Source organism: Alligator mississippiensis, chromosome 3, assembly GCF_030867095.1.
Source record: "Alligator mississippiensis isolate rAllMis1 chromosome 3, rAllMis1, whole genome shotgun sequence".
Lineage (NCBI taxonomy): Eukaryota > Metazoa > Chordata > Crocodylia > Alligatoridae > Alligator > Alligator mississippiensis.
This window is the reverse complement of record NC_081826.1, coordinates 155,816,929-155,838,652: the sequence shown is the minus strand read 5'-3', so window position 1 is coordinate 155,838,652 and position 21,724 is coordinate 155,816,929. Positions and strand designations below refer to the sequence as shown.

General features: G+C 42.0%; 1 protein-coding gene across 2 annotated transcripts in view; it reads right to left on the bottom strand.

Annotated features, from left to right (window-relative positions):
- The window catches only part of HOOK3 (hook microtubule tethering protein 3), a 129,088-nt gene that overhangs the window by 98,156 nt on the left and 9,208 nt on the right, over nucleotides 1–21,724 (bottom strand). For both annotated transcript variants that reach the window (XM_014596169.3, XM_019490667.2), the window contains exon 2: nucleotides 15,109–15,194. In XM_014596169.3, the coding sequence (XP_014451655.1) occupies nucleotides 15,109–15,194 (86 nt within the window). The remainder of the gene's footprint in view (nucleotides 1–15,108; nucleotides 15,195–21,724) is intronic.

The window sequence follows — 21,724 nt, the reverse complement described above, 5'->3', positions numbered from 1 at the left end:
GGAAGAGAGAGAACAGAAGCAGTAAGAAGACAGAAAACTTGCCTTAAGAAAGGTAAGGCTTGATTAGTGGAACATCAAGACCATTACAAGGAAATTTTTGTTAACACCTGTATTATGAAGAATAATGAGCCATTAAGTTAGTTGACTCTCTTAGCTATCTGAATAGTAATGTCAGAGCTGTTGCATGATGGAGCAGATATCAAGCCAGGATGCTTCTATCCTGGGCAGAAAATCAGCTTCCCCACATAATGCACACAATCTGATTTGGGGAGTTGATTCTTTGGGGTAATGGCACACGTGCATGTGAGAACAGACATATTAGGACTTTCTCTGCAGATTTCAGGGACTACATATATTAAAGGAGAATGTTCCTTACTAGTTACTATCCAAAATCATACTTCAAAAATCTAATGGATACAAAAAATCATGGACTAAATAGAGACATTGGATTTATGGAACAATATAACCTGCCTGCCATCTGATAACCCCAGGTAACCTTTCTTTTTTCCCAGATGCATTTTATCACCTGTCGACATTCCCCTCTTCTGTTGTTTTCTCCCCCACCAACCTGCCTCATGCCTATTAACTCCTATCACCTCTGATCTTCCCTGCCATGCATTTGCATTTTCACAGACCTGTATTTTGCATACTGGCTTAAGCTTCTATTTGGACCCTAGAGAAAAGATGAGCAGACTCTTCCTATGCCTGACAAAAGGTGCCTGTAAGCTTGCAAAGAACAATTTTGCTAACTATTGAGTTGGTTTAATAAAAGATACTACATTTACCCAAATAACCTTGTCTACCTATGTCCTTAGACCAGCATTGCTACAACCAATGCCACCAAAGTAATTTTTAATTCAATAAAACAGAACTTTAAACAGGGTTACGCTCCTATTTTTAAAGAACAATGGAGCTAAAAACAATAACTGTCAGTTCTGGTAAGAAGCATGTAAAAGATTCCAGATCACACTTTTCCCCCTCTGCTGTATGGAGGTGTCTAGACTAGCAGGGGCTGGAACTTCTCCTAGAAGCCATACACACATAACTTGATCCAACCCTTAGCATGAAGCAGGAAGCCAAGCTCAATGAAGCAGAGAAAATACAAGAGTTAGTAATTAAGGGGCACCTTCCCTTCTTTAGACATTTCTATGTTCCATGAAGCCATGCAAAAATATCAGAGCTAACTCAGGTACTGGAAACAGTACAGCCATGTTAGTGTCAGGTTCTCCCTGGGATAATTAGTCCTGCCAAGCAGCTGTGTAGATCAGAGTTGTCCAATTCATGGCCCTCAAGGGTTTAATTTGCATTCCCCAGTCTCTCTCCCAGCTATCACTCCCCTCCCCCACTACTACTCTCACTGCAGCAGCAGCCAGGGGCTCCAGGCTCTTCCTCCCTCCGTCTTTCGGGGAATGAGGCGACATGGTACAGCCACTGCAACTGAGGAAGCCCACAGCCTGGGAGCTGGGGTACCTGTGCAGTGCAGTACAGCAAGGGAACACCTGTGCTGGTTGTGGCTTATGCAATCTTTGGCCTCCAGCTACTTAGCTGGGCAGCCCTGGCACAGATTAATTCCTGGTGGAGTTTCATATTATTATGACTACAGTATACTCCTTCTAGTACATGAAACCTAGAAGGTTTGGGGCTAGCTAGGCATCTCTGCATGACACTGTGTTGTACCATGTAAAAACCACCTTAGTATTAAAAGACTGCCCCAGCTTAATAAAAAAAGGCATCCTGCTGTGAGTGCTCCCGTATTTTAGATGAAAAATAAAACCACAAAGCAAGCACTGGAAGTCAGAAAACTGATACTTTATTTACAGCTTTACTCCTTCAGGACATAGTGTTCTGATCAGTACCTAGACTGGGCTTAGACTATTAACTTATCTGCTGTGCAGTTAAACAACTGCTGTATTCTGGCCTGAGATAGCTGAAGTGGACCTCATATCCTGCATAACAAGATATAAGGTTCTTATTAAAGTATGAAATCCTGTGGGGAAGATGTTCAATCAATGGATCTGATGCACTAATATGCTATGTGATGCAAATGAAAAGTCAAACCCATATTACTGGCCAACAGAGAAGTCAGTCTTTGATCTATAAGAGAGAGAGAGAGAGAGGGGGAGAGAGAGTGTCTCGGTGTTACTAATGAAACTCTAGCTCCCACTTATTTCCCCATAATGCCCTCCCTCATAGTCTTCGTGAACGAGACAGAGCATTGCTAATGGCAGTGTATTAATTCAGACAAATTCTAGTTGTCATTTAAAAATATTCCAGCACAGAGTATGTGTTGAAGGCTGATTAAGTCTGCTGGAAAGAAATGCCATCTACAACTATGTAGCTGGAATAACAGTTTTAATTATTAGCAGATCTAATGACTCCAGATTACTCTTTTAAAGACACAGTTCAGCCCCACGACAGCCTGTGCAGCACTGTTGACATGATGTACAAAAGAACAGAATAGCAAATGCAACATCCCTGATAATGTTTCACCAAGTTTTGCTGACAGAAGTTTCTAAGCATGTGAAATGGACTTTGTCTAAATAGATGTCAAATGACCTCTTGCCCTTTGTAAGTGGGTAAAAATCTAGAAAGGAAGCTTGGCTCCTCTCTTGACAAAGTTAACTGTGGAATAGCAAACCTAGTTCAAAACAAGTGGTGCTTAGAAGATTTCTATTCGTTTGCTACATTGAAACAAATTTGCCTAAATCTGAAGATTAGTGAGAAAACAGCTGGACAACTGTAGCAACATCAGGTCTGCTCCAGTTTCAGGCCTAGAACTTCAGGGACTCACTGATATTTTTGGATGGTCTGCTGGCAATAGATCATGGACGGGTGTGTAGTATGACATTCTATCTTGCAGCAGATGAGCTAACCATTAAATGTTGGCTCATGAGACTGATTTATGTGGATGTGAATGCCTCTCTCTGCCTTGCTGTCAAGGAAGAGCCATAGGATATTCCTGGGGTCTACCACAGGGTTTGCATTTTATGACCCCAGTTATAGGAGGCCATTTAACAGAAATCTGCCATTTTAAGGCTGCTCTGTCATCACTATATTGATACCTAATTTTATATTTTCATTTGAGGCGGTTGGTTTGAAACAAGACAGACAAGAATGAAGTAGCAGCCATGAGGGGAAGAAACATAATGCATGTTTATTATTCAACAAGTGCCAGTGAAAAGGTACAAAATCTTGAGGTCAACCTCAACTGAATTGAGCACTGGGGCCTACAATCGCACAGTAGACAAGAATAACCATCAGTTAATACTTTTCCTTGGTTACCATAGTACAAAGGGTGATATGAACACCTAGACAACTGCGTGCATTGAGTTGGTAAAATTCGTAAGTAGGAACCTACTTATCATGGGGAGAGGCAAAGCCATTTTCATAGCTTGCTCATAGCACAAAGGGTCAATTTTGCAGGCATTTCCCAGCAGCTCCACCCCTTGCCACTGATTAGCAGAGGGGCCCTGCCATTGCTGCAGACAGTCAGTAAGTCTCAAGCACATGACAGTAGCTGCAGGGATCATCCTATTATCTAAGTATCACTCTAAGGTTTGGGAAATTGTAAAACAGCATGTTTAGAACAACACACTGAACAACACACATTTTTTCTTTTGGATTGATATTGCAGGAAATCATAGCAGATGGAATATTTCCTGGCAATCGCGGATATTGCCATTTTTCATTAAAACTGTGAATTAGGTAGGTCCCTATTCATAAGATACCTTTACCTGGCATCCAGATGGCTCTTCTCACTATATGATTAGCCCTAACATATGCTATATTTCAGGGGGCAGAATTCATAAATGCAGGTACCATCGTCCAACAGCTCCCATTTGTATCTGCTCCTAAAGAGCATGTAGCTTCTAGCAGAGACTCCAAGCACTACAAGATTCAAAGACATTCACGGTCAGGGGAGTGTAAACGATGCACCCTCCATTATTAGATAACTATAGCAGCAATAGTTATTGGTGTTCCCGTAACAGAAAACACTGTGTCAACTGTTGTGGAAGCAGGAGCTATCTGAGGGCTCTACCATACCACCAGAGTTTAAAACAAAACTGCATCTGCCCTCCTGTGGAAATATTAAATCTGGGCTGTCTAACAGGCAGCCTGCATGCAGCCTCCAAAGAGTTAGCACGTGGCCCATCCAGCTGCCCCTCCCCAACCCCACCATAGATCCTGCCACTGCAGCCAGGTTATTCTAGCTCCCCCTCCCTCTTACTTCCTGCCCCTGTTCTAGGGGGAACGGGACAGTGCAGCAGGAGAGGGCTACAGTGCCCAAGCCAGGGGGAGGGGAGGAAGGGGAGAGAAAGGGCCAGGCTGCTTGCACTGCATGTGACAAAAGGAAAGAATGGGGCTGCCTGCACTGGGGGAGGGGAGGGGAGAGAGGGGCAAGGCAGACTGCCGGCATGGCATATATAGCTGGGGGAGGCAAGAAATGGGGGAAGCCAGGCTGCCCATGCTGCTGTGCACAGGAAGGTGGATGGGGGCATGCTGGGTTGCCCATGCTGTGAGGGAGAGGTTTCCATGGCAGCAACCAACCCCCAGGTCTGTGGACTGTGCCTCCTAGGACTGCAGCCCACATGGAAGTTTCTGGAGTAGGACTAGGCCCCAGTGGCAGCCATGACACCCCCTGATGGCCATCTGACTTGTGCCTGGATTGAGCTCTAAGACAGCTCTCCCTTGACTATCTTCCTGCCATGCCTTGTTCTTACTAAAGATTCGGGAAGGGAGGCTGCCCATGGGCTTTACAGCGAACCTTACTCCATTCAAGTTGCCAGCTGGTCCATCTTGGACCCCACTAGTCTACTCAGTAATCAAGATAAGTGGGCCCACTTGGCCTATGTTCCTTCAGGGCATTGTAGCTTCAAGAACCAAAATGAGCAGGTTCACCCGCCCCTACACCACGCCCCAAGCCTGGCAGATGTCATTGCTCTCTGGTGTCCCCTTTCTAAGCTCTCAGACCACTTGGTCTCTCACTCAGCCCCTCGGGGTCACCCAGCCCTCTCTCTCTGGGCTTTTGAACCCTCGGGGTCACCCAGCCCTCCCCCTGGGCTTATGGACCGTGTGGTCCCATTCTCTGGGCTGCCGCTGTGGGTCTTCCTAAGCAGCCTCTCTCTCTTGCAGCCCCACTCTGGACTACTGGCTTGCTGAGTAGGCCTTGGGCCTGCCTCCAGCAAGGCTAAAGGCTTGCAACTTGAACAAGACTACCAATGTAAAATAAAGGCCACTTGCCTCCATAAAACCATTCCCTCTCTGCCCCAGGCAGTATTCCCTTGTTCCCTGCTCTGCAGAGTGGCTTACCCTAATTCCTGGGTCATTCGGGAGGCCTTGCTGCCCTGAGCTCCACTCCTTGTGGCTCTCAGGGCTACACTGCCTGACCGGTTCAGGCTCCAGGCTTACATGGCAAAGCCCAGAACCTCTTCCAGCAGGTCAGTCTCTAATCAGCCCTCCACACCACCTGGAAGCTGCCTGTCAGGCAGTTTCTCCTCCTAAAGTGACAGGTGCACTAAGCATCCTGCCACAGCTCCTACATGTCCAGCAGTTGAACAGCCTTGTGCTGGATCATTTGAACACTGACAGCATTAATGCAGTCCTTCCAAACCAAGTACAGAATCCTTTCAGGTCAAAGCCTTCACTGACTTTTGTGTCAAACCTACATCAGAAGTACAGAGAAGCTTTCCAGGTACTCTACACATAACTATTTGCTCACAGGTATGACACCAAAGAAGTCTCACAGCTGCCCTTAGGGGACACAAGCCAACAATGTTCAGAACATTTCTCAATGCCCAAGGAGGAAGTGGTCCAAGAAATCGAGAGTAGGAGCAGAGCTTGTCCCCCAAACAGTTTAGGAGAGATATCTTTTATAATGTGAAATTTGGAAGCCCATCATTTAAGTAAAAAAGCCAAGGAGGCTGGCTAAGAACCAGACATCCATGGTATCAGCTGTGCTCAAAAAGAAATCACATTTGCAGAATCAGGTGCCTCAGAATCCTGGGAAGGATGATCTGATATGTCCTGTTTAGACCAGTGGAATAAGAATTTTGGACTGGATAAATAACTATTTTGATCACAAACTGAAGCATGGACCAAAAATATTTACTCCAGAAATTTTCAAAATCTTTTTTGCCTTTGAGGTGAGAATGACGGCTACTCTAAACTGTGTGAGCAGCTTATTGGTCCTCTCAGAAGCTATAATTCAAGCATGAAATAGTATCGTTATAGATGATTTTACATCTTAGCTATATCCTTTGTATTCTTTCCACTTTGTCTGAATCCAGTTTTTTCTTCACTTTAGTGAGCACTTCTGTAAATGGCATGCACCAAAATCAACAACAGCATCCTTCAAGGAATGCTGAGTATGTAGTACTTATATCAAATGGCTTGTGCCTGTTGTCCAATCATGGTGGCACAGTACAGTGCTTCAGAGAAGTTCTTAAAGAAGTCCCCCCACAACTATTACCAAATATGACATTCAGGAATTACAGGCAGCTTGTATTGTTTACTAAGGTCTTGGCTATTTGTTGGGTGAGGTGGGGCAGTAGAAAAGATAACTGAAAATATAAGATGGAACTGGGATGCATCAGTGGAGCCTATAGAGAAGGGGAAAACATGAAGCCACATACTAAAATCTCCAACTTAAATGGGAGGAAAAACTTCAATCTGTTATATCTCTCCTCCTCCCCCTGCTCTCCCCCCTCAAGTATACTGAACTGGAGGTGGGGAGACAGAGACATCAGAGCTGAGAAAGATCTATGAAGGACCAAAGAAAAACGTTATTTTTCCATCCAGTAAACTATGGTGTTTCTACCTGCTGGAGGCAGAAAGAGGCAAACATCTTTAGCCAGATGATCCACTATGTATTCAAGCCAAGAGTACTTTGCTTCATCTCCAACATTTATGACATAGGATCCTAGACTGGTAAGAATTACCAAAAGATCTGGATGGCATACAAAAGATATCAAGACAGCTGCAAGAGATCCAGACAGCTGTATGGATTTGCATTTAAAAAGTTACATTGGAATCAGCAAAGCAATATTCATGTTCCAAGGTAAGTGCCATTTTTACCCCTGTACATCCAAAAAGTTAGTAGCTTTAAAGAAACTGATCAGCTAAAAGGCCACAAACAAACATTCACTTCTCACAGTGGAACTTTGAGACATTTCTTGTGATGGAAACTGTTTTCAGGAAAGAGAGCAGTATAGACATTCAGCCCATTCCCCAAACCAGGCAGTCCTCAATCCAGTCCAAGAGGGGAGGGAAGTACTGAGGCAAAGCGCCCAACCTTTTCTAAACGCAGTAGTTCCTCATCTGGGGAAAAAGTGGGGAGCATTACCCCACTATTCCCAACCCATCCTAGACCAAACTGCAGGATAGTGTACAGGTGTCCATTCTTGTGAGAATTTTGCTCGCAAGAAAGATCTTTCAGTGTCAATGTTTCTTTGTATGTTCCTGATTTCTACTGGGAGAGGAGCAGTTCTCCCCATAAAAACAACACCTGTACATGGTCAAAGTATCATTTGCATCTCAAATTTCAAAAGGTGCCAATTTTAGGATTAAAAGACAAATGTATTCTTGAGGAATTAGAGTTTGCAATCTGTACATCTGTTGGTAAAATACTTTTGCTTACTCACAACAAAATTGTCACATTTTAATGGACATTGGTGAAAATTTCCAGAAGTCACTAGTATGCTGAAATGTCTTAAACAAATTCTTTTTCTTTTTACAACCTTAATCTTTAAGTGGCCTTATCCTCAAGAAGATCTTTGTTATATAACTTGCTTCTTTTACTGATATTGTTCTTACTGTAAATTTAAGACAATGCCCTTATCTGCCACGGAATTAAAGTTTATCTTCTTTCTGTAATACCTTTGTTTGATATGACCAGAACTTTAAGGATAAAGTAAGACAGGCATACAGAAACACATTTTTGGACCTTTAATACTTTTATACTTGCATCTCAAAAAGAATCTGGGAACTTTACAACTCATTTGACAGAATCACAGAACCACAGAAAAGTAGGGCTAGGAGAAACCCATAGAGGTCATGTACTTCAGCCCCCTGCGTGAAACAGATCATCCCAATGCAATCCAAACCACCCCATAGAAATCCTTGCCTAACCTATTCCTAAAACTACACAATCAACCCTGCCATACTGCTACAAGGTATATTGCCCAAAGACATCAAAAGCACTCAAACCTGCCACAGGTAAAGCAGGGGAACAAAGGCTGTCAGTGTCCCAGCACTGCAGAGGTTGTTAAAACCAGTCAAACAGAAGACATCCTAATCAGCAAGCCATGTACCTAAATTTTTATGTGTTTAGGATCTATTTGTTCTGATTACCTGTCTGCTCAATGAACTCAAATTCTCAGAATAAGTTTCACATGTTGAGCACCATGTCAGTGAAAATATGACTGACAGAATAGTGATGCATGTCTAATGGACACAGAAAAGTGCAAGGCATCTGGATTCCTGAGGTACAATAACTCTGCCACTGATTTGCTGAGTAGGCTTCTGCACATTGATTAATATCTCTACACCTGGGTAAACTGAAGTGCAAAGTGGATTTAATGCTTCCAAGTTCATGAGGGAAGGGGTAGTTATAATTAATTTCTTAAACCGGAGATAAAGACTGTAAGTGTATAGTATTTCATTAATGCATGTTTCTTTGAGCAACACGGTCATGCCCCTTCCCAGCCTACTGCACATAAAAGACTGATGTTTTATTGTCTTTACGAAGAAAATTAGTGCTTTCCTACTACGAAATCTTAGGGCTCCCTACTGTTCAAAAGGAATGCAAATTTCTTACAGTGCAGATAACTATTTCCCTGCTCCACAAGATTCTCATCATAGACTGATATCCCATGATTTTTTCCTCTCTGCCATCTGCCCTAATAAATACCTGATGAAGCCTTTCCACCAGAGTGGAGGTTGATGAATATAGGTGAGCAGACACCAGTGCAATGAGTGTTCTGAATGTGACAAGCTTCAATGGGAAGAAATGCCAGGTTTATTCTCACATGACACCATGCCAACATCAAGGCTACCAATATGCAAAATCAGCATTCCCAATACTCTATCTCATCTAGACCCGTTTCCTTGGCTGCAGCTTGGTTTCCCATAAAAAAGCTTCCCTTTGAAAATCTAGTATCATTATAACTGGAATTTTCTTCTGGTTTAATAACTGCTTTTTTCCAATACTGTTTTAAAAATGGATGAACTCTTCTTGACAAAGTTTTTTATGCTGTCTACAACCAAATTTAATGTTTTCCGTCTCCAGTGCAAGAAAGTGACACTCTTAGATCACAGTAAAAGCACCTGTGGCAAAAACAACCTACACACTTGGGTATAGGACCACAGTACTAGAGAAAGTTAAGTTGAGCAACCTTCAGAAATATCGGATAGCATGGTTCTGAAGGATAATATAGCTTAACTTTCTCAAACAGACTGATCTGAAGAAAGAGGCTTATGTCACTTGACTGATTCTAAGTATACGTTCCAAATTTGTGTTTTTAAGATGGACTTATTGAGGAATTCTAACCTCAAACCCTTGATCCTTCAGATTTTCTTATGAGTTTCATAGATTTATAGATTGTAAGGCTGGAAGGGACCTCGGAAGATCATGGGGTCCAGCCACCTGCACCAGACAGGAAAGAACTCGGGTCAGGTGACCCCAGCAAGGTGACTGTCCAGTCTCCTCCTGAAGTTATCAAGATGGTCTGAATGAGCTAAAAGGCAGCACATCTTTATCCTAAGTTCTATAGCCCTTATATGTAGTAAATGATCTACTACTTCTAATTTCCCCTTTACTGAATTCAAGGATGCTGTTGGAGTGTTCAAAGCTTTGTTTTAACTTTACTGAACTCTTCTAAATGACTGCTAGCACCTACCTGTCTGCTGTCATGCATTTCTACTTCTGCAACAGTTTCCCCCCAAAATTAGCTGATTTTCTTGGGAAGGGAGTGGGAGTCATGATGCTGTTCTAGAAGGAATGGCAGACTGGAGAAGACAGCCCTGGACTTCCCTCCTTTGCTTGAACAGTCCCACCTACCTCTTGACTAAGAGTCCTTTCTGTGGCACCTGTTTGAATTGAAGGAGCAAAAGGAGAACTTAACTGGCTGTTTTGATTTTTTTGTTTGTTTGTTTAAATTGCTGATAGGAATTACTTTCCTTTGCATGCCCCAAAACAGCTCTTTCAAATGGTTCCCAATCAGCTTATCACCTGGTTCAGATATGGTAAAAAGGTGTTTGGCTCACGTGCCAAGGTTTCATGCTCCGAGGCACAAGCAACACCTGGCTAACATAATACAAATAACTGAAAGAATCCACTAAGGCAGCCACCACTATAAATAAAAAAAAAAACATGCAAATATAATTATCTTTCACCAAACAAAAAGCATATCTGATCGGTGGTATGAAAAAAAATCAAGATCAGCCTGTTGCTACAACTCTTTTGTTCCAAAATATTTCTTAGAATGAATGGTTTACTGTAAAATTAACACTAATATATCAATATCTACAAATTTGACATCTAGCATATTTGCACAATAAAGTACAATTAGCAACTGTTAAGAGAGCCAAACCTGACTGAGTTTGTCACAAATTATTTTACCAGGCTTGGCAAAAGAAGTTGCAGTTGCTTTGCTGATCTTCATTACAAGTCACTGGGTGCATAAGTAAAGCAAATTCAAGCTACGATTCATTTAAAAAACTGGACAAAGTGACATGCAACATGCAAGTAACTAAAGCAATGTTCCACAGCTACTACAGGAACACAAGTTGTATGTTGTATGCTTTTCACTTAAGACCCACCTATTAAAGAGATTTCTTAAATCACTTAGAAACAAAATACTGTATTTTTCATATACAACAGTTGCCTTCAAAAAAATTAGCACCCCCAAAATTGGGGTGAATATATTAAGCAGGGAAACTGATTTTCTGCCTGGGATAGAAGCACCCTGGTTTGATTTCTGATCAACAGTGCAGCAGCTGTGGCTTTACTATTTAGGCAGCTGAGGGAGTCAGTTGACTTTGTTCTTCATTGTACATGCATTAACAACAGTCTCTCCCATTTTAATGGTATTGATGTTTCACCAATCAAGTTAACCTGTCTTAGGGCAATTTTGCTATCTGACAGCTGCTCCTGTCTTTCTCCTCATATTTCACAGCCCTGGAGACTCTTTTAGCTTCTTTAAAAACCATGGATCCAACCATGAAGACCACTTTTCGGCAAGATCTAGGGCTTCAGTTTTAGTTAAGCAGGAAAAGGAGCATGACCCTGCTGAAGATTAGACTGTGTCCCTGCTCTGTGCAGCCATAACTCTAGAAAAATCTTTATTCTTCATTCCACCTTTCAAAAACAAGTTACATATTAAATTCCAGGGCATGTTGTATGTGAGCAAATATGGTACCAGGCTAGGCTTTCCTACTCACTTTTGTAGGCAGTGCTCTACAATCTAAGTCCTAGCAAAAGGTTAAAAATACAATCAGTAAAATGAATGACATCTCCCCCTCCACTGCCATTCACATTTATTTGATATATACCAATCTATTCTTATCATCTCTATTTTTAACAGTGTTCAAAAAAGTTAGGCAAAAACAGGTTAGCCAACCAGTGGATTTAGAAAATAGTCTTATATACTGCTGATTGATCACAATGTCAACAGTACAATATTCTCTAAAGAAACTGCATAATAGCCAGACAGGTTAATTTACCTCTATGGAGTCCTCTTCTTGAATGTTGAAAGCAGGAATTAAGGATAATTAAAACTAAAAATCTTTACTTTACAGCGTTCTCTGAGATCACATATTCTCTGTATTTATCTTCCCACTGTCACCTCCTACTTCAACAAGTGAGAAGGGAAAGGAAGTTCCTTTAAGATTATTGCATTATCTAGATTACAGTGTTTTCCTTTTGTTAAAGACCCGTAACCCTGACACATTTAAATTTCATGATACAGAAAAAAAAAGGAATGAAGGTGCTTGTTTGTGTGTGGTAGGTCAAATTTGAATTTTCATGTTCTTTGTATTGTCTTTAGTGTCTCCTCTAACCAGAGAATGGAAGTCTGCAGCATTAAGACCTTCTTAGAATTTCTAGGGAACAAGGACATATTTCATAGATTTCATAGACATTAGGGCTGGAAGGGACCTTGCGAGATCATCGGGACCAGCCCCCTGCCCAAAGAGCAGGAAGTCAGCTAGGGTAAGATGACCCCAGCAAGATAAGCATCCAGGCGTTTCTTGAAGGCATCCGAAGTAGGTACTCATGCCACTTCTGAAGGGAGTCTATTTCAGACTCTGCAGACTTGGATAGTAAAGAAGGTTTTCCTTATGCCTAGTCTAAAACAGTCTTCCAGCAGTTTGTGACTGTTAGGACCCTGTCTTCCCTTGAGGTGCCCTGGTGAACAGACATTCTCCCAGTTCCTGATGCACACCCAACCTTTATATACTTATAGGTTGCCACCAAGTCCACCCTGAGCCTAGTCTTCTCCAGGCTGAAGAGTCCTATGCCTCTCAGCCTCTCCTCATAAGGCCTGTTCTCTTGACCTCTAATCATGCACGTGTTATTTCCTGTATTCTGTGCCATCAGGCTTATATTGTTTGGTTCTTAATTCTGATCCTACATATTGCAAGTCTTCTGAAACTTTTTCAAAGCATTCTTGTCAAAAAAACAAAGTGTCAGTTTCCTTCCTCTTTATCCTGTTCCATAGACAGGCAAAGTCCCTTTACCCATGTGGAACAATGAAATATTAATTCTAATTTTGTAACCTTTGTTTCAGAGCACAGGTGTCATTTGGCCTCTGTGGGGCTCCTGGAAATCCTTGAAATATAGAGGTGGGTCCCACTGCTAAATTCTAGGGTAAGGAGCCCTGTTAGGGATTCATTTCAGCAGTGGCAGTGTAAGAGACTGTCACATTCATTCCTGTAGCAACATGAGCCATCAGCCCCACACCTAGAGGTGGGTCCGGACCTAGCCAACAAGGAGCCCCGTGGTCCAAATCTGGCCAGGGGTGGGTGGGACCAAGAGAGTTGGACAGCCCTCGTTTGGAGGATCTGGGTAGAGAACATTTTTGTTCAGCTATTAATTCACTTATATCCTGTATCCTCTTTGTTATAAAAGGAATACATTTAGTCTCTAGACTCTATAATTCTATAGGATCCAACACAGTGAAGCAGAGATCCATGAGAAAGTACCTCTTCAGTTGCTGTGACAAAGTATAATAGCCTGCTGTGTCTTTATGAGGCAGATAGTTTTGGCTACATGTTAAATACATTTCAGGTATTTGCCCCGTTTCGGAAGAAAAGCAGAACTCTCTCTACCAGGGCTAGAGATATATGATACACTTGAAAATAAGCATTTAAAAAAGATTATTCCGTATTTTTTAAAGTTGTGTTCGTTACAAAGACCCCATCTGTACGTTATATTTAGGCAGCAATTAACGCATTAAATGCAGCATAAATTACAAAGGTGCTACACGTGCACCCAACTGAAGGAACCATAAAATAGGAAATGACCCATAAAAATGTGCTACATATAATACATACATGTAATGCTGAACATTTTTATGGCTGACTTGTATGGAGCTTTAAATTTACTGGGTAGCTGGGAATGACAATCAGATGACTGTCAACCCCACCTGAAGCTTCTCCCACCAGGGACTTTTAACTTGCAATCAGGCAGTTCTAGTCACTGCTGCTGGGCACGGGGTTTAAAAGTTCCAGCAGCCCAGCCACAGCTGGCCAATGTGGGATTTTGACAAACAACTGATTGTCAGCCCTGGCTGGACTGCCCTGGGTCTTGAATGGGATGCAGAGCTGTCCAGGCCAGGCAAACAATCAGCTGATTGTCAGCTCTGGCCTCAGGACTCGAACTGGCCTTGGTGTGGTTCAAGGCCCAGCTGACAATTAGCTGTTAGCCCCACACTGCACCAGGGCCAGTTCAGTCCCCAGTGCAGTACCAGGGAATAAGCTAACAATCAGCTGATTGTTAACAGGACTCTGGATCTGTGAGCACTCAGCTTTTAATTTGCTGCTGCAGGGGGAGCCTGGAATTAGGATACCGGGCTCCTCCTGCACTGACAAGTAGAAAGAGCACAATCAGGATCTGATCTCCAATCCCAACAACTGTGCTTCCTACTGTGCATGTAGTACGGCAGGGGGCACACAACTGTTGGACTGGGGATTAGATCTTAAATGAACACAGTCCAGAATCCAAAAAACTTTCAAGCTATCAGTTACATATACCAACTTGGTGGTGACTGGTCTGCACCATGGGTGTTGGAGACGGTGGGAGTTGGGCTCGCTGCAGTAGTGGTTGCTCTTCAGGCACTCCCCGCAAGTGGGCACCTGGGACTGAAACCCTTGTCACCCAACCCTTGCTAATACTACTGTACATAGACTCTTTTAAAAAACCCCTACATTTACTGCTAAGCGACATTGGAACATCAGTGTATTGCACCTTATACCCTATTTGGCTCTGAAATCTTCACCAAAATGCATGACAACGCATAATTATGGAAGTTTTCCTTCTTTTTAATATTTTTAGAATTTACATCCTTGAATAATATTAGATTGTCTCAGTTTCTAATAGTTCTGTTCTGTTTATCATAGTACATGAATTAAGTTTCTGCATATGACCTTGCCAGTTTGACTCAGCCATGATCTGTAGAGTGACTGTGGAGGATGAGAGCATTTTTGAAGTCTGTTTAGTATTTGAACTTTCCCACTGACATTACTAAAAAGAATGTTAATGCAGCAAGTTATTATATGTAACTTACTTATAGCAACCTCAAGATTTATCACCACCACAACTTGCAACATATCATGTGTGGACATTAACTTTGATCAAATCTCATTTATAGACTATTTTTCACTACTATATTACTTATATTGAAATCAAACTATTTTGCTCATCTTAAAAACATATTTCCATTCTAAAATAAAAGGAGCAGCCAGGTGACAAAACTCAGCTAAGCAGATACAGTCCTCCATTCTGAATTAAGGAAACACATTATATTTAGATGAATTAGGCACATTTCTAAGGTATTCTGCATGCCAAAAATAAATAGATAAGCAAGTAAACAAAGAAAGATGTTTTCTTACATTTTCTGAAGCACCTGGGCCATCACAACCCCATTCGTTAAATCTTCCACAGTTTGGCATGGTGCCTCAACATTAAAAGTCTGGATCTGAAGGGAACAAAAACAAATGGAATTATCTGATTCTGTCTAGTGTTTTTTAATAGAACTACCATTTTCAAAAGTAACAGTTGTTACCAAGCAACAGTAAATGGTACAAAGAGACAACACAATGGCATACAAAATTTAATGGAAGAAAGAATGCAAGCTCCCATGTTCATTAAGTGGTCAAAGACTTGCTCTGTCTTGCATTGCATCATGTCTGCAATGCTGTGACACATATGGTTATAACCACAACTCTTACATGTTCTGAACAAGATCTGCAAACATGAGTGACCAGTTAGGTTCCCAAGGAAGGAACTGTTAAAAATACTTAATGACATATAAACACAAGTCAACTTTAAAGTCATTGAAACCTGAGCTTCCAAAGTTGCTCAAGCATTTTACCAGCTTCCCCTCCCCTCTCTGCCCTGCTGGTTTCTATCAAGGGATGTTAAAGCCCTCATTTAAAAAAAAAAAAAAAAAAAGCACTTACCACCCAGACCTCCCATTCACTTTCCATAATTACACAGTTTATACATGCACACCATGCTCCAGGGTGGAATAGAGAGAGGAATCCTGCTAGTACTAGCAAACATATACTGGACTACTATTTATTGTAGGGTGCTCAGCTACTACAATGACAGATTTGATATAAAAGCCTACATAAAGAAAAACTTTGTCTCTTAATCATCACACTTAAAGATCAAAGAAGTTAGTTAGCATCTTTGGTCCAGAACTAGTGACAAGGATATGGACAAGTCTATGTACCATATGAGGCAGATGAATGCTGGTTTCTAATCTAGAAATGTACAGAAGGTGAAAAGGTGAGTGGATCTTTGGTCTGCACATACTGGGACAAATTTAAGGTACCTAGCCTAAATTGCCAGTGAAATTTCCAGAAGCACTGAGAAAAAGCACAAGTCTTTGGAGCAGAAGCCTAAAAGAACAGTGAACAGGGTTGCCAATCTTTCATAATCTCAAATAAAATGCTCTGGTGACAGCATCTCTCATGAACCGTTTTGGAAAACAAGTACAGACGAATACTCAATTTGTATTTGTTGCTTGGCAAGAAAACCTTCTACTACATCTTTTGAAAATACCACCTGGAGGAGTCTGATGGAAACAGGTGTGGCAGTACTGTGAACACGCAAGAATGAACAGGCTCAGAGCTCATCAAGCAACAATATAGGTACCAAAAAAGCTGGTATGTTAATAGGCAAATGCCATCTTCAGGCATGAAATGTATCTAATGCAGTGCTGCTCATGGGTAGAGAACATAGATGAAAATTTGTTCTGAAGAGCTGGAACAATCAGCAGAAAAGGAGTGTCCTGAACTTTGTGCTGCTTTTCCCATTCCACAGCAGTATCAGACAACCAGGAGAAACTTGCGTCTCTGCAGAAATGTGAGCAGCCACCACCCTGCAAAAGCTAGCTAAACTACACTGCTATTAATGGATAATGGGGAAGTGCAGTCACACTGGAAGATAGACTGGCAATTCAGCCCGACTTGGAAAGGCTCACAAGGTGGGCGGATCAAAACGTGATGGCATTTAACATGGAGAAATGCAAGGTGCTCCACCTCGAAAGAAAAAACCCACATCATACTTATAGGCTCAGCAGCACTACACTCATTAGCACCATAACTGAAAGCGGCTTGGGGGTCACGATTGACCACAAGATGAACATGAGTCACCAATGCAATGCTGCAGCCAGCAAAGTGAACAAAACTCTAGCTTGCATCTACCGGTGCATCTCAAGCAAGACCCAGGAACTCGTACATTTCAAAGGCATTAGGGCTGGAAGGGATCTCACAAGATCATCGGGTCCAACCCACTGCCCAAGGGGCAGGAAGTCAGCTGGGCTCAGAACACCCCAGCAAGATAAGCATCCAAGCATTTCTTAAAAGGTATCTAGAGTATTTGCTTGCACCACTTCTGAAAGGAGTCTAATTCCATACTGTGGAGACTCAGACGGTAAAGAAGTTTTCCTTATGTCCAGTCTAAAACGGTCTTCCAGCAGTTTGCGACCATTAGACCTTGTCTTCCCTTAGGGTTCCCTGGTGAACATCATATTTATAGGCTTAGAAGTGCTACACTAACTAGCGCCACAACCGAAAGAGACTTGGGGGTCATGACTGACCACAAGATGAACATGAGCCCCCAATGAGATGCCACAGCCAGCAAAGCAAATAAAACTCTGGCTTGCATCTACTGATGCATCTCAGGCAAGACCCAAGATGTCATCCTCCCACTTTACTCGGCCTTGGTGAGGCCACAGTTGGAGTAATGCATCCAATTCTGGGCTCCACACTTTAGAAAGGATATAGAGAAGCTCAAGAGAGTCCACAGGAGAGCCATGCACGTGATTAGAGGACAAGAGAGCAGGCCTTATGAGGAGGCTGAGAGGCATGGGTCTTTTCAGGCTGGAGAAGCAAAGGGGGACTTGGTGTGCAGCCTGTAAGTATATAGGGGGTGTGCATCAGAAACTGGGAGAACATCTGTTCACCAGGGTACCCCAAGGGAAGACAAAGTCTAATGGTCACAAACTGCTGGAAGACCGTTTTAGACTGGACATAAGGAAAAACTTCTTTACCATCAGAGTCCTCAGAGCCTGGAATAGACTTCCCCCAGAAGTGGTGCAAGCACCTACTCTGGACACTTTTAAGAAACACTTGGATGCCGGTCTTGCTGGGATCATTTGACCCCAATTGACTTCCTGCTCTTTGGGCAGGGGGCTGGATCCAATCTTGCAAGGTCCCTTCCAGCCCTAATGTTTATGAAATCTTTACCCCCCCCCCTCCCCCCCATACGTCCATTCATGAAATCTCTCCCTGGCTACCTAAATGCAGGGTGAAGAGTGCTTCTGGGTACTGACAGCAGGACACAGGTTGCTGACAACTCCATGGCTTGCACATCTGCTTGCAAGTAAAAAGAATGATAAAATATTTACCAAGAACTAGGGTAGTTCAGACAATGAGTCTGCTTTCTATATATTCCTCAGCAGAACATGCATGTGGTTGCAACAAAGAATACTATTACCTATAGATGGTAGATTGCAAAGATCAGAAAGAGAGAACACCCACAGACTTGCATGCTTTGTTTGAATTTTAATTTTTTTAGTATAACTTTGTACAGCGAGCAATAAAGGAAGAGAGAACACGACATTTTTTTAGGTTGGCACAGTTTATACTATTAAGCTTTATTGATTTGTTACAATAAATACAGTATCTTTTTATATTAAACATCACTGATACACAAAAACACAAAGCCATTTAAAAAAAAAAAAAGATTTTAAGCATCCAGTTGCAGAAATAACTTTCCCTCTTTAGAAACAGAGCGGGGATGAAAAAATCTTTTGTCTGGACATCACTGAGGGCTGGAAGTCTCTACCCTTCCCTTCCTTGAAGCAGCTGGCTGCCAGATTCCCAGCACTTCTGCAACAAGGGTAAATTCAGACAATGCAAAATACCAGCCTCTGCAAATGAGGTGAGCACTGAGGAGCAGAGGCAGCACAGGGCAGCTTCATGAGATCAATCCTCTGTGCTGGATTGGACTTCTTTGCAGGCTATAGTTTGCCAACTACCAAAATAGAGAACATGGAGAATGTCCAAGAGTGAGCTAAAGAGTAACTCGTAATCCAAAAATTTGTATCCTGTACTTTGTTGAGGACATATAACAGTAGCCAGCATGGGTCAGTGCAGGAGCAGGGTCCAACTGTGGAGATGAAGCAGCAGCCAGCTTCCTCTGTGCCTTTAAGCTAACTTTAACAACAGCAGCTGGAACTCGGCCCACTGTCCATTCCTAAGAGATGTATTTTTCCAGGAAGTTCTTTGTTCTCCTGCCAGAACTGTTTCTGGTCTTGGGTGTGTCCAAAGTTGCCCTCATGTTTTATTCTTCAAAGTTGCAAATTCATTCTAGTTCTCAGTTCCCATTTTTCTGTGGTTTGATAATCTCAGATTTTCTTCTTCCAACTTGGAGTCTGGATGGCACGCACAGTTGGACAACACGTTCTGAAAAAGAAAATCACCATATTAATTAATACGTATAGCAGGTGTTCATACATTCCATAGAATATCAATGAATGACACAAATGATTATTTCCCTTCACTTGTACAGTCCAATAATTAATCCAGAGTCAGACAGCTGAGAATGGCAAGAATAAGCACTCTCAATTGTCACACACCACTTAAAACTGAGTAATGCGAGACTGATTTAGATCAGGGAACAGAACCACATGCAATAATGTCAGTGGCCTGAAATATTTCTTAACAGAAAATTGGAATCTTAGAAAGTATTATTTTTTCAAATCTTATCCAATGAGCAGCAGGTATATGTGACCTGCAAGTCTCTGTTTACTATCTTGGCTCGGGAAAGTTTGTCATAAAAGTCCTTTGATATTAAGTTTGGAGAACATGCCATGAAAAAAGTTCTCCACTACAAAAGCTAAGGATTGGTATAAAATATGGGTTAGAATTCATGTACCACTTGCCTTTCACAAAGCGAAATGCATGACTTGTTACCTGCTCAGTGATTACATCCCAAACTTCAGACCATAGAAACATAGGGCTGAAAGGGACCTCATGGGGTGATCTCGTCCAACCTGCTTAACTAAGGCAGGATCATCCTTGATTAAATCATCCCGGCAATAGCTCTCCTGAATCTACTGCTTTATTGGCATTACATTAGAGATTTTTTTTATGCATTTATTAGCAAAACAAACATTAATGTGCTTGCAGATAGCTAAAGCTGCAAATGGTGTAGACAAAAGGCTAAATAAAGGCCATGTGGGCCAGTTATAACACAATATAAGGTAAATGCCTTGAAACTGGGCAGCAAGAAATTCACTGCAATTAAAAAACATTTTTTTCCCCCCTAATGTCACTTCAGGAGACATTTAAAAAATGTCATTATTCACCTGTCATGTTGAATTTGGCATGCCATGGTCAGCTGCCACAAAATGCCAACCACAGCCCTTCCTCTACTACCAAAACAAAACTAACCCAACCTCCAAAAACAAAAACAATACCCCGCACCCACAAAGAACAGGTCTACTGAAATAAAATGGGCCCATAAGAGAGGAAGGTGGCTGAAAGAAGGGTCAAATATGGAAGGGGAAACAGTTACAAGTGAACAGAAAGACAGTGAATTGTGCTGTGGGCAACAATGGTTTAGGGAAGCAGTTGGCAACAGAAAAGGCATCACCAGGGTCCAACTGCCTTCTGTGCTCAATTTATTCTTTTTGCTGCTGTGGACTTCTAGGAGTGCAGGTGCGAGGCCCATGGCAGGGGCTGGGTTGCAAGCAGCAGCCCACAGTGACAAAAGGTTACCAGCCTATGGTTTAGGGAATGAGGAGTGGAAGAGCGAGGGGGAAGAACAAGTGGACACTTCCATCCACACGCAAGACTTATCTGACCATTTATTGACATTACTGGCAAAATTTAGAAGAACTCATTCTTTTATTGATTTAGAGAAAACATTGTTTTCAGTTCTAGAGTCTGGAAAATCAGCCCAAAATCAGGATTTTTCACAATAATTGTCTCCATACCTGCTGCATAAAGTTGATCATCCACAGATCCTAGTTCCTCATGCTGAAACAGAGCATCTTGAGAGCTAGGCCTCCATCCAGTGGACCTCTTACCAAGGCAACTTAGCCAGGTTCTTTGACCCCCATCTTCTCCTAGATAATCATGCCACAAGTCACTTTTTATTTTGTTTTTTAAAAAACAGTTCATAAATGTATCAGTGTAAATGAAGCAGATTTTTAGGGTTCTGCCCAGAATCTTGTAAGAACAGGAAACTTGGACTTTCTGATGCTGTCATTGGTCTTACAACATGACTGATTCTTTTTATTTTATTGCAGCATATCTTCCAAACCCATCTTATACTATGCACTTGAACAATCAATTGTACACAAAAGCACTTATTACCACTGGTCAGCTGCTCTTGGATTTCCTCCTCATTCTGTGACATTTGTGCCCAAATATCTGAAATAGCAGGCAACACAATCATGAAAGAATATCTTTCAAGACATCCCAGTAACATTTGCAATGCTCAGAAATCACAAAAGAAGCTGCCTGCAGCACAGGCTGAGCTCATAACTGAGCTCCATGTATGGTTCTACCATTTGAGCAAAATCTCCTGGCCAAGCTGACTTTTGTGCAGTGGGGTGAAATGTGATGTCACTTAAACTGGTGTGTTTGTGGACTGGAATAAGTAGACAATATGGAGCAGCTTCTTTTATTACACTGTCTCTGTACTGAAACTTAACTACAGAAAGTTGAAGTGTTTCAGGCTGACTTAGTATTCAGACCTGCTTAAAACCTCTAGTCCAAAAGATGCCTGGCACATATTTAACCACTAGGGAAACACAAAGGAGGATACAAGATGTTTCACAAGTGTGGTGGAAGGAGGCATAGGTTTCAGAAAGGTCCTTTCTTCCCGCACAATGAAGAGGAGAAAAAACAAGATAAAAAACAAGGCTAAGGGATTCAGCCTGCACAACAAGCAATCACAGTAAGATCATGCATATCGTAAAAGCCA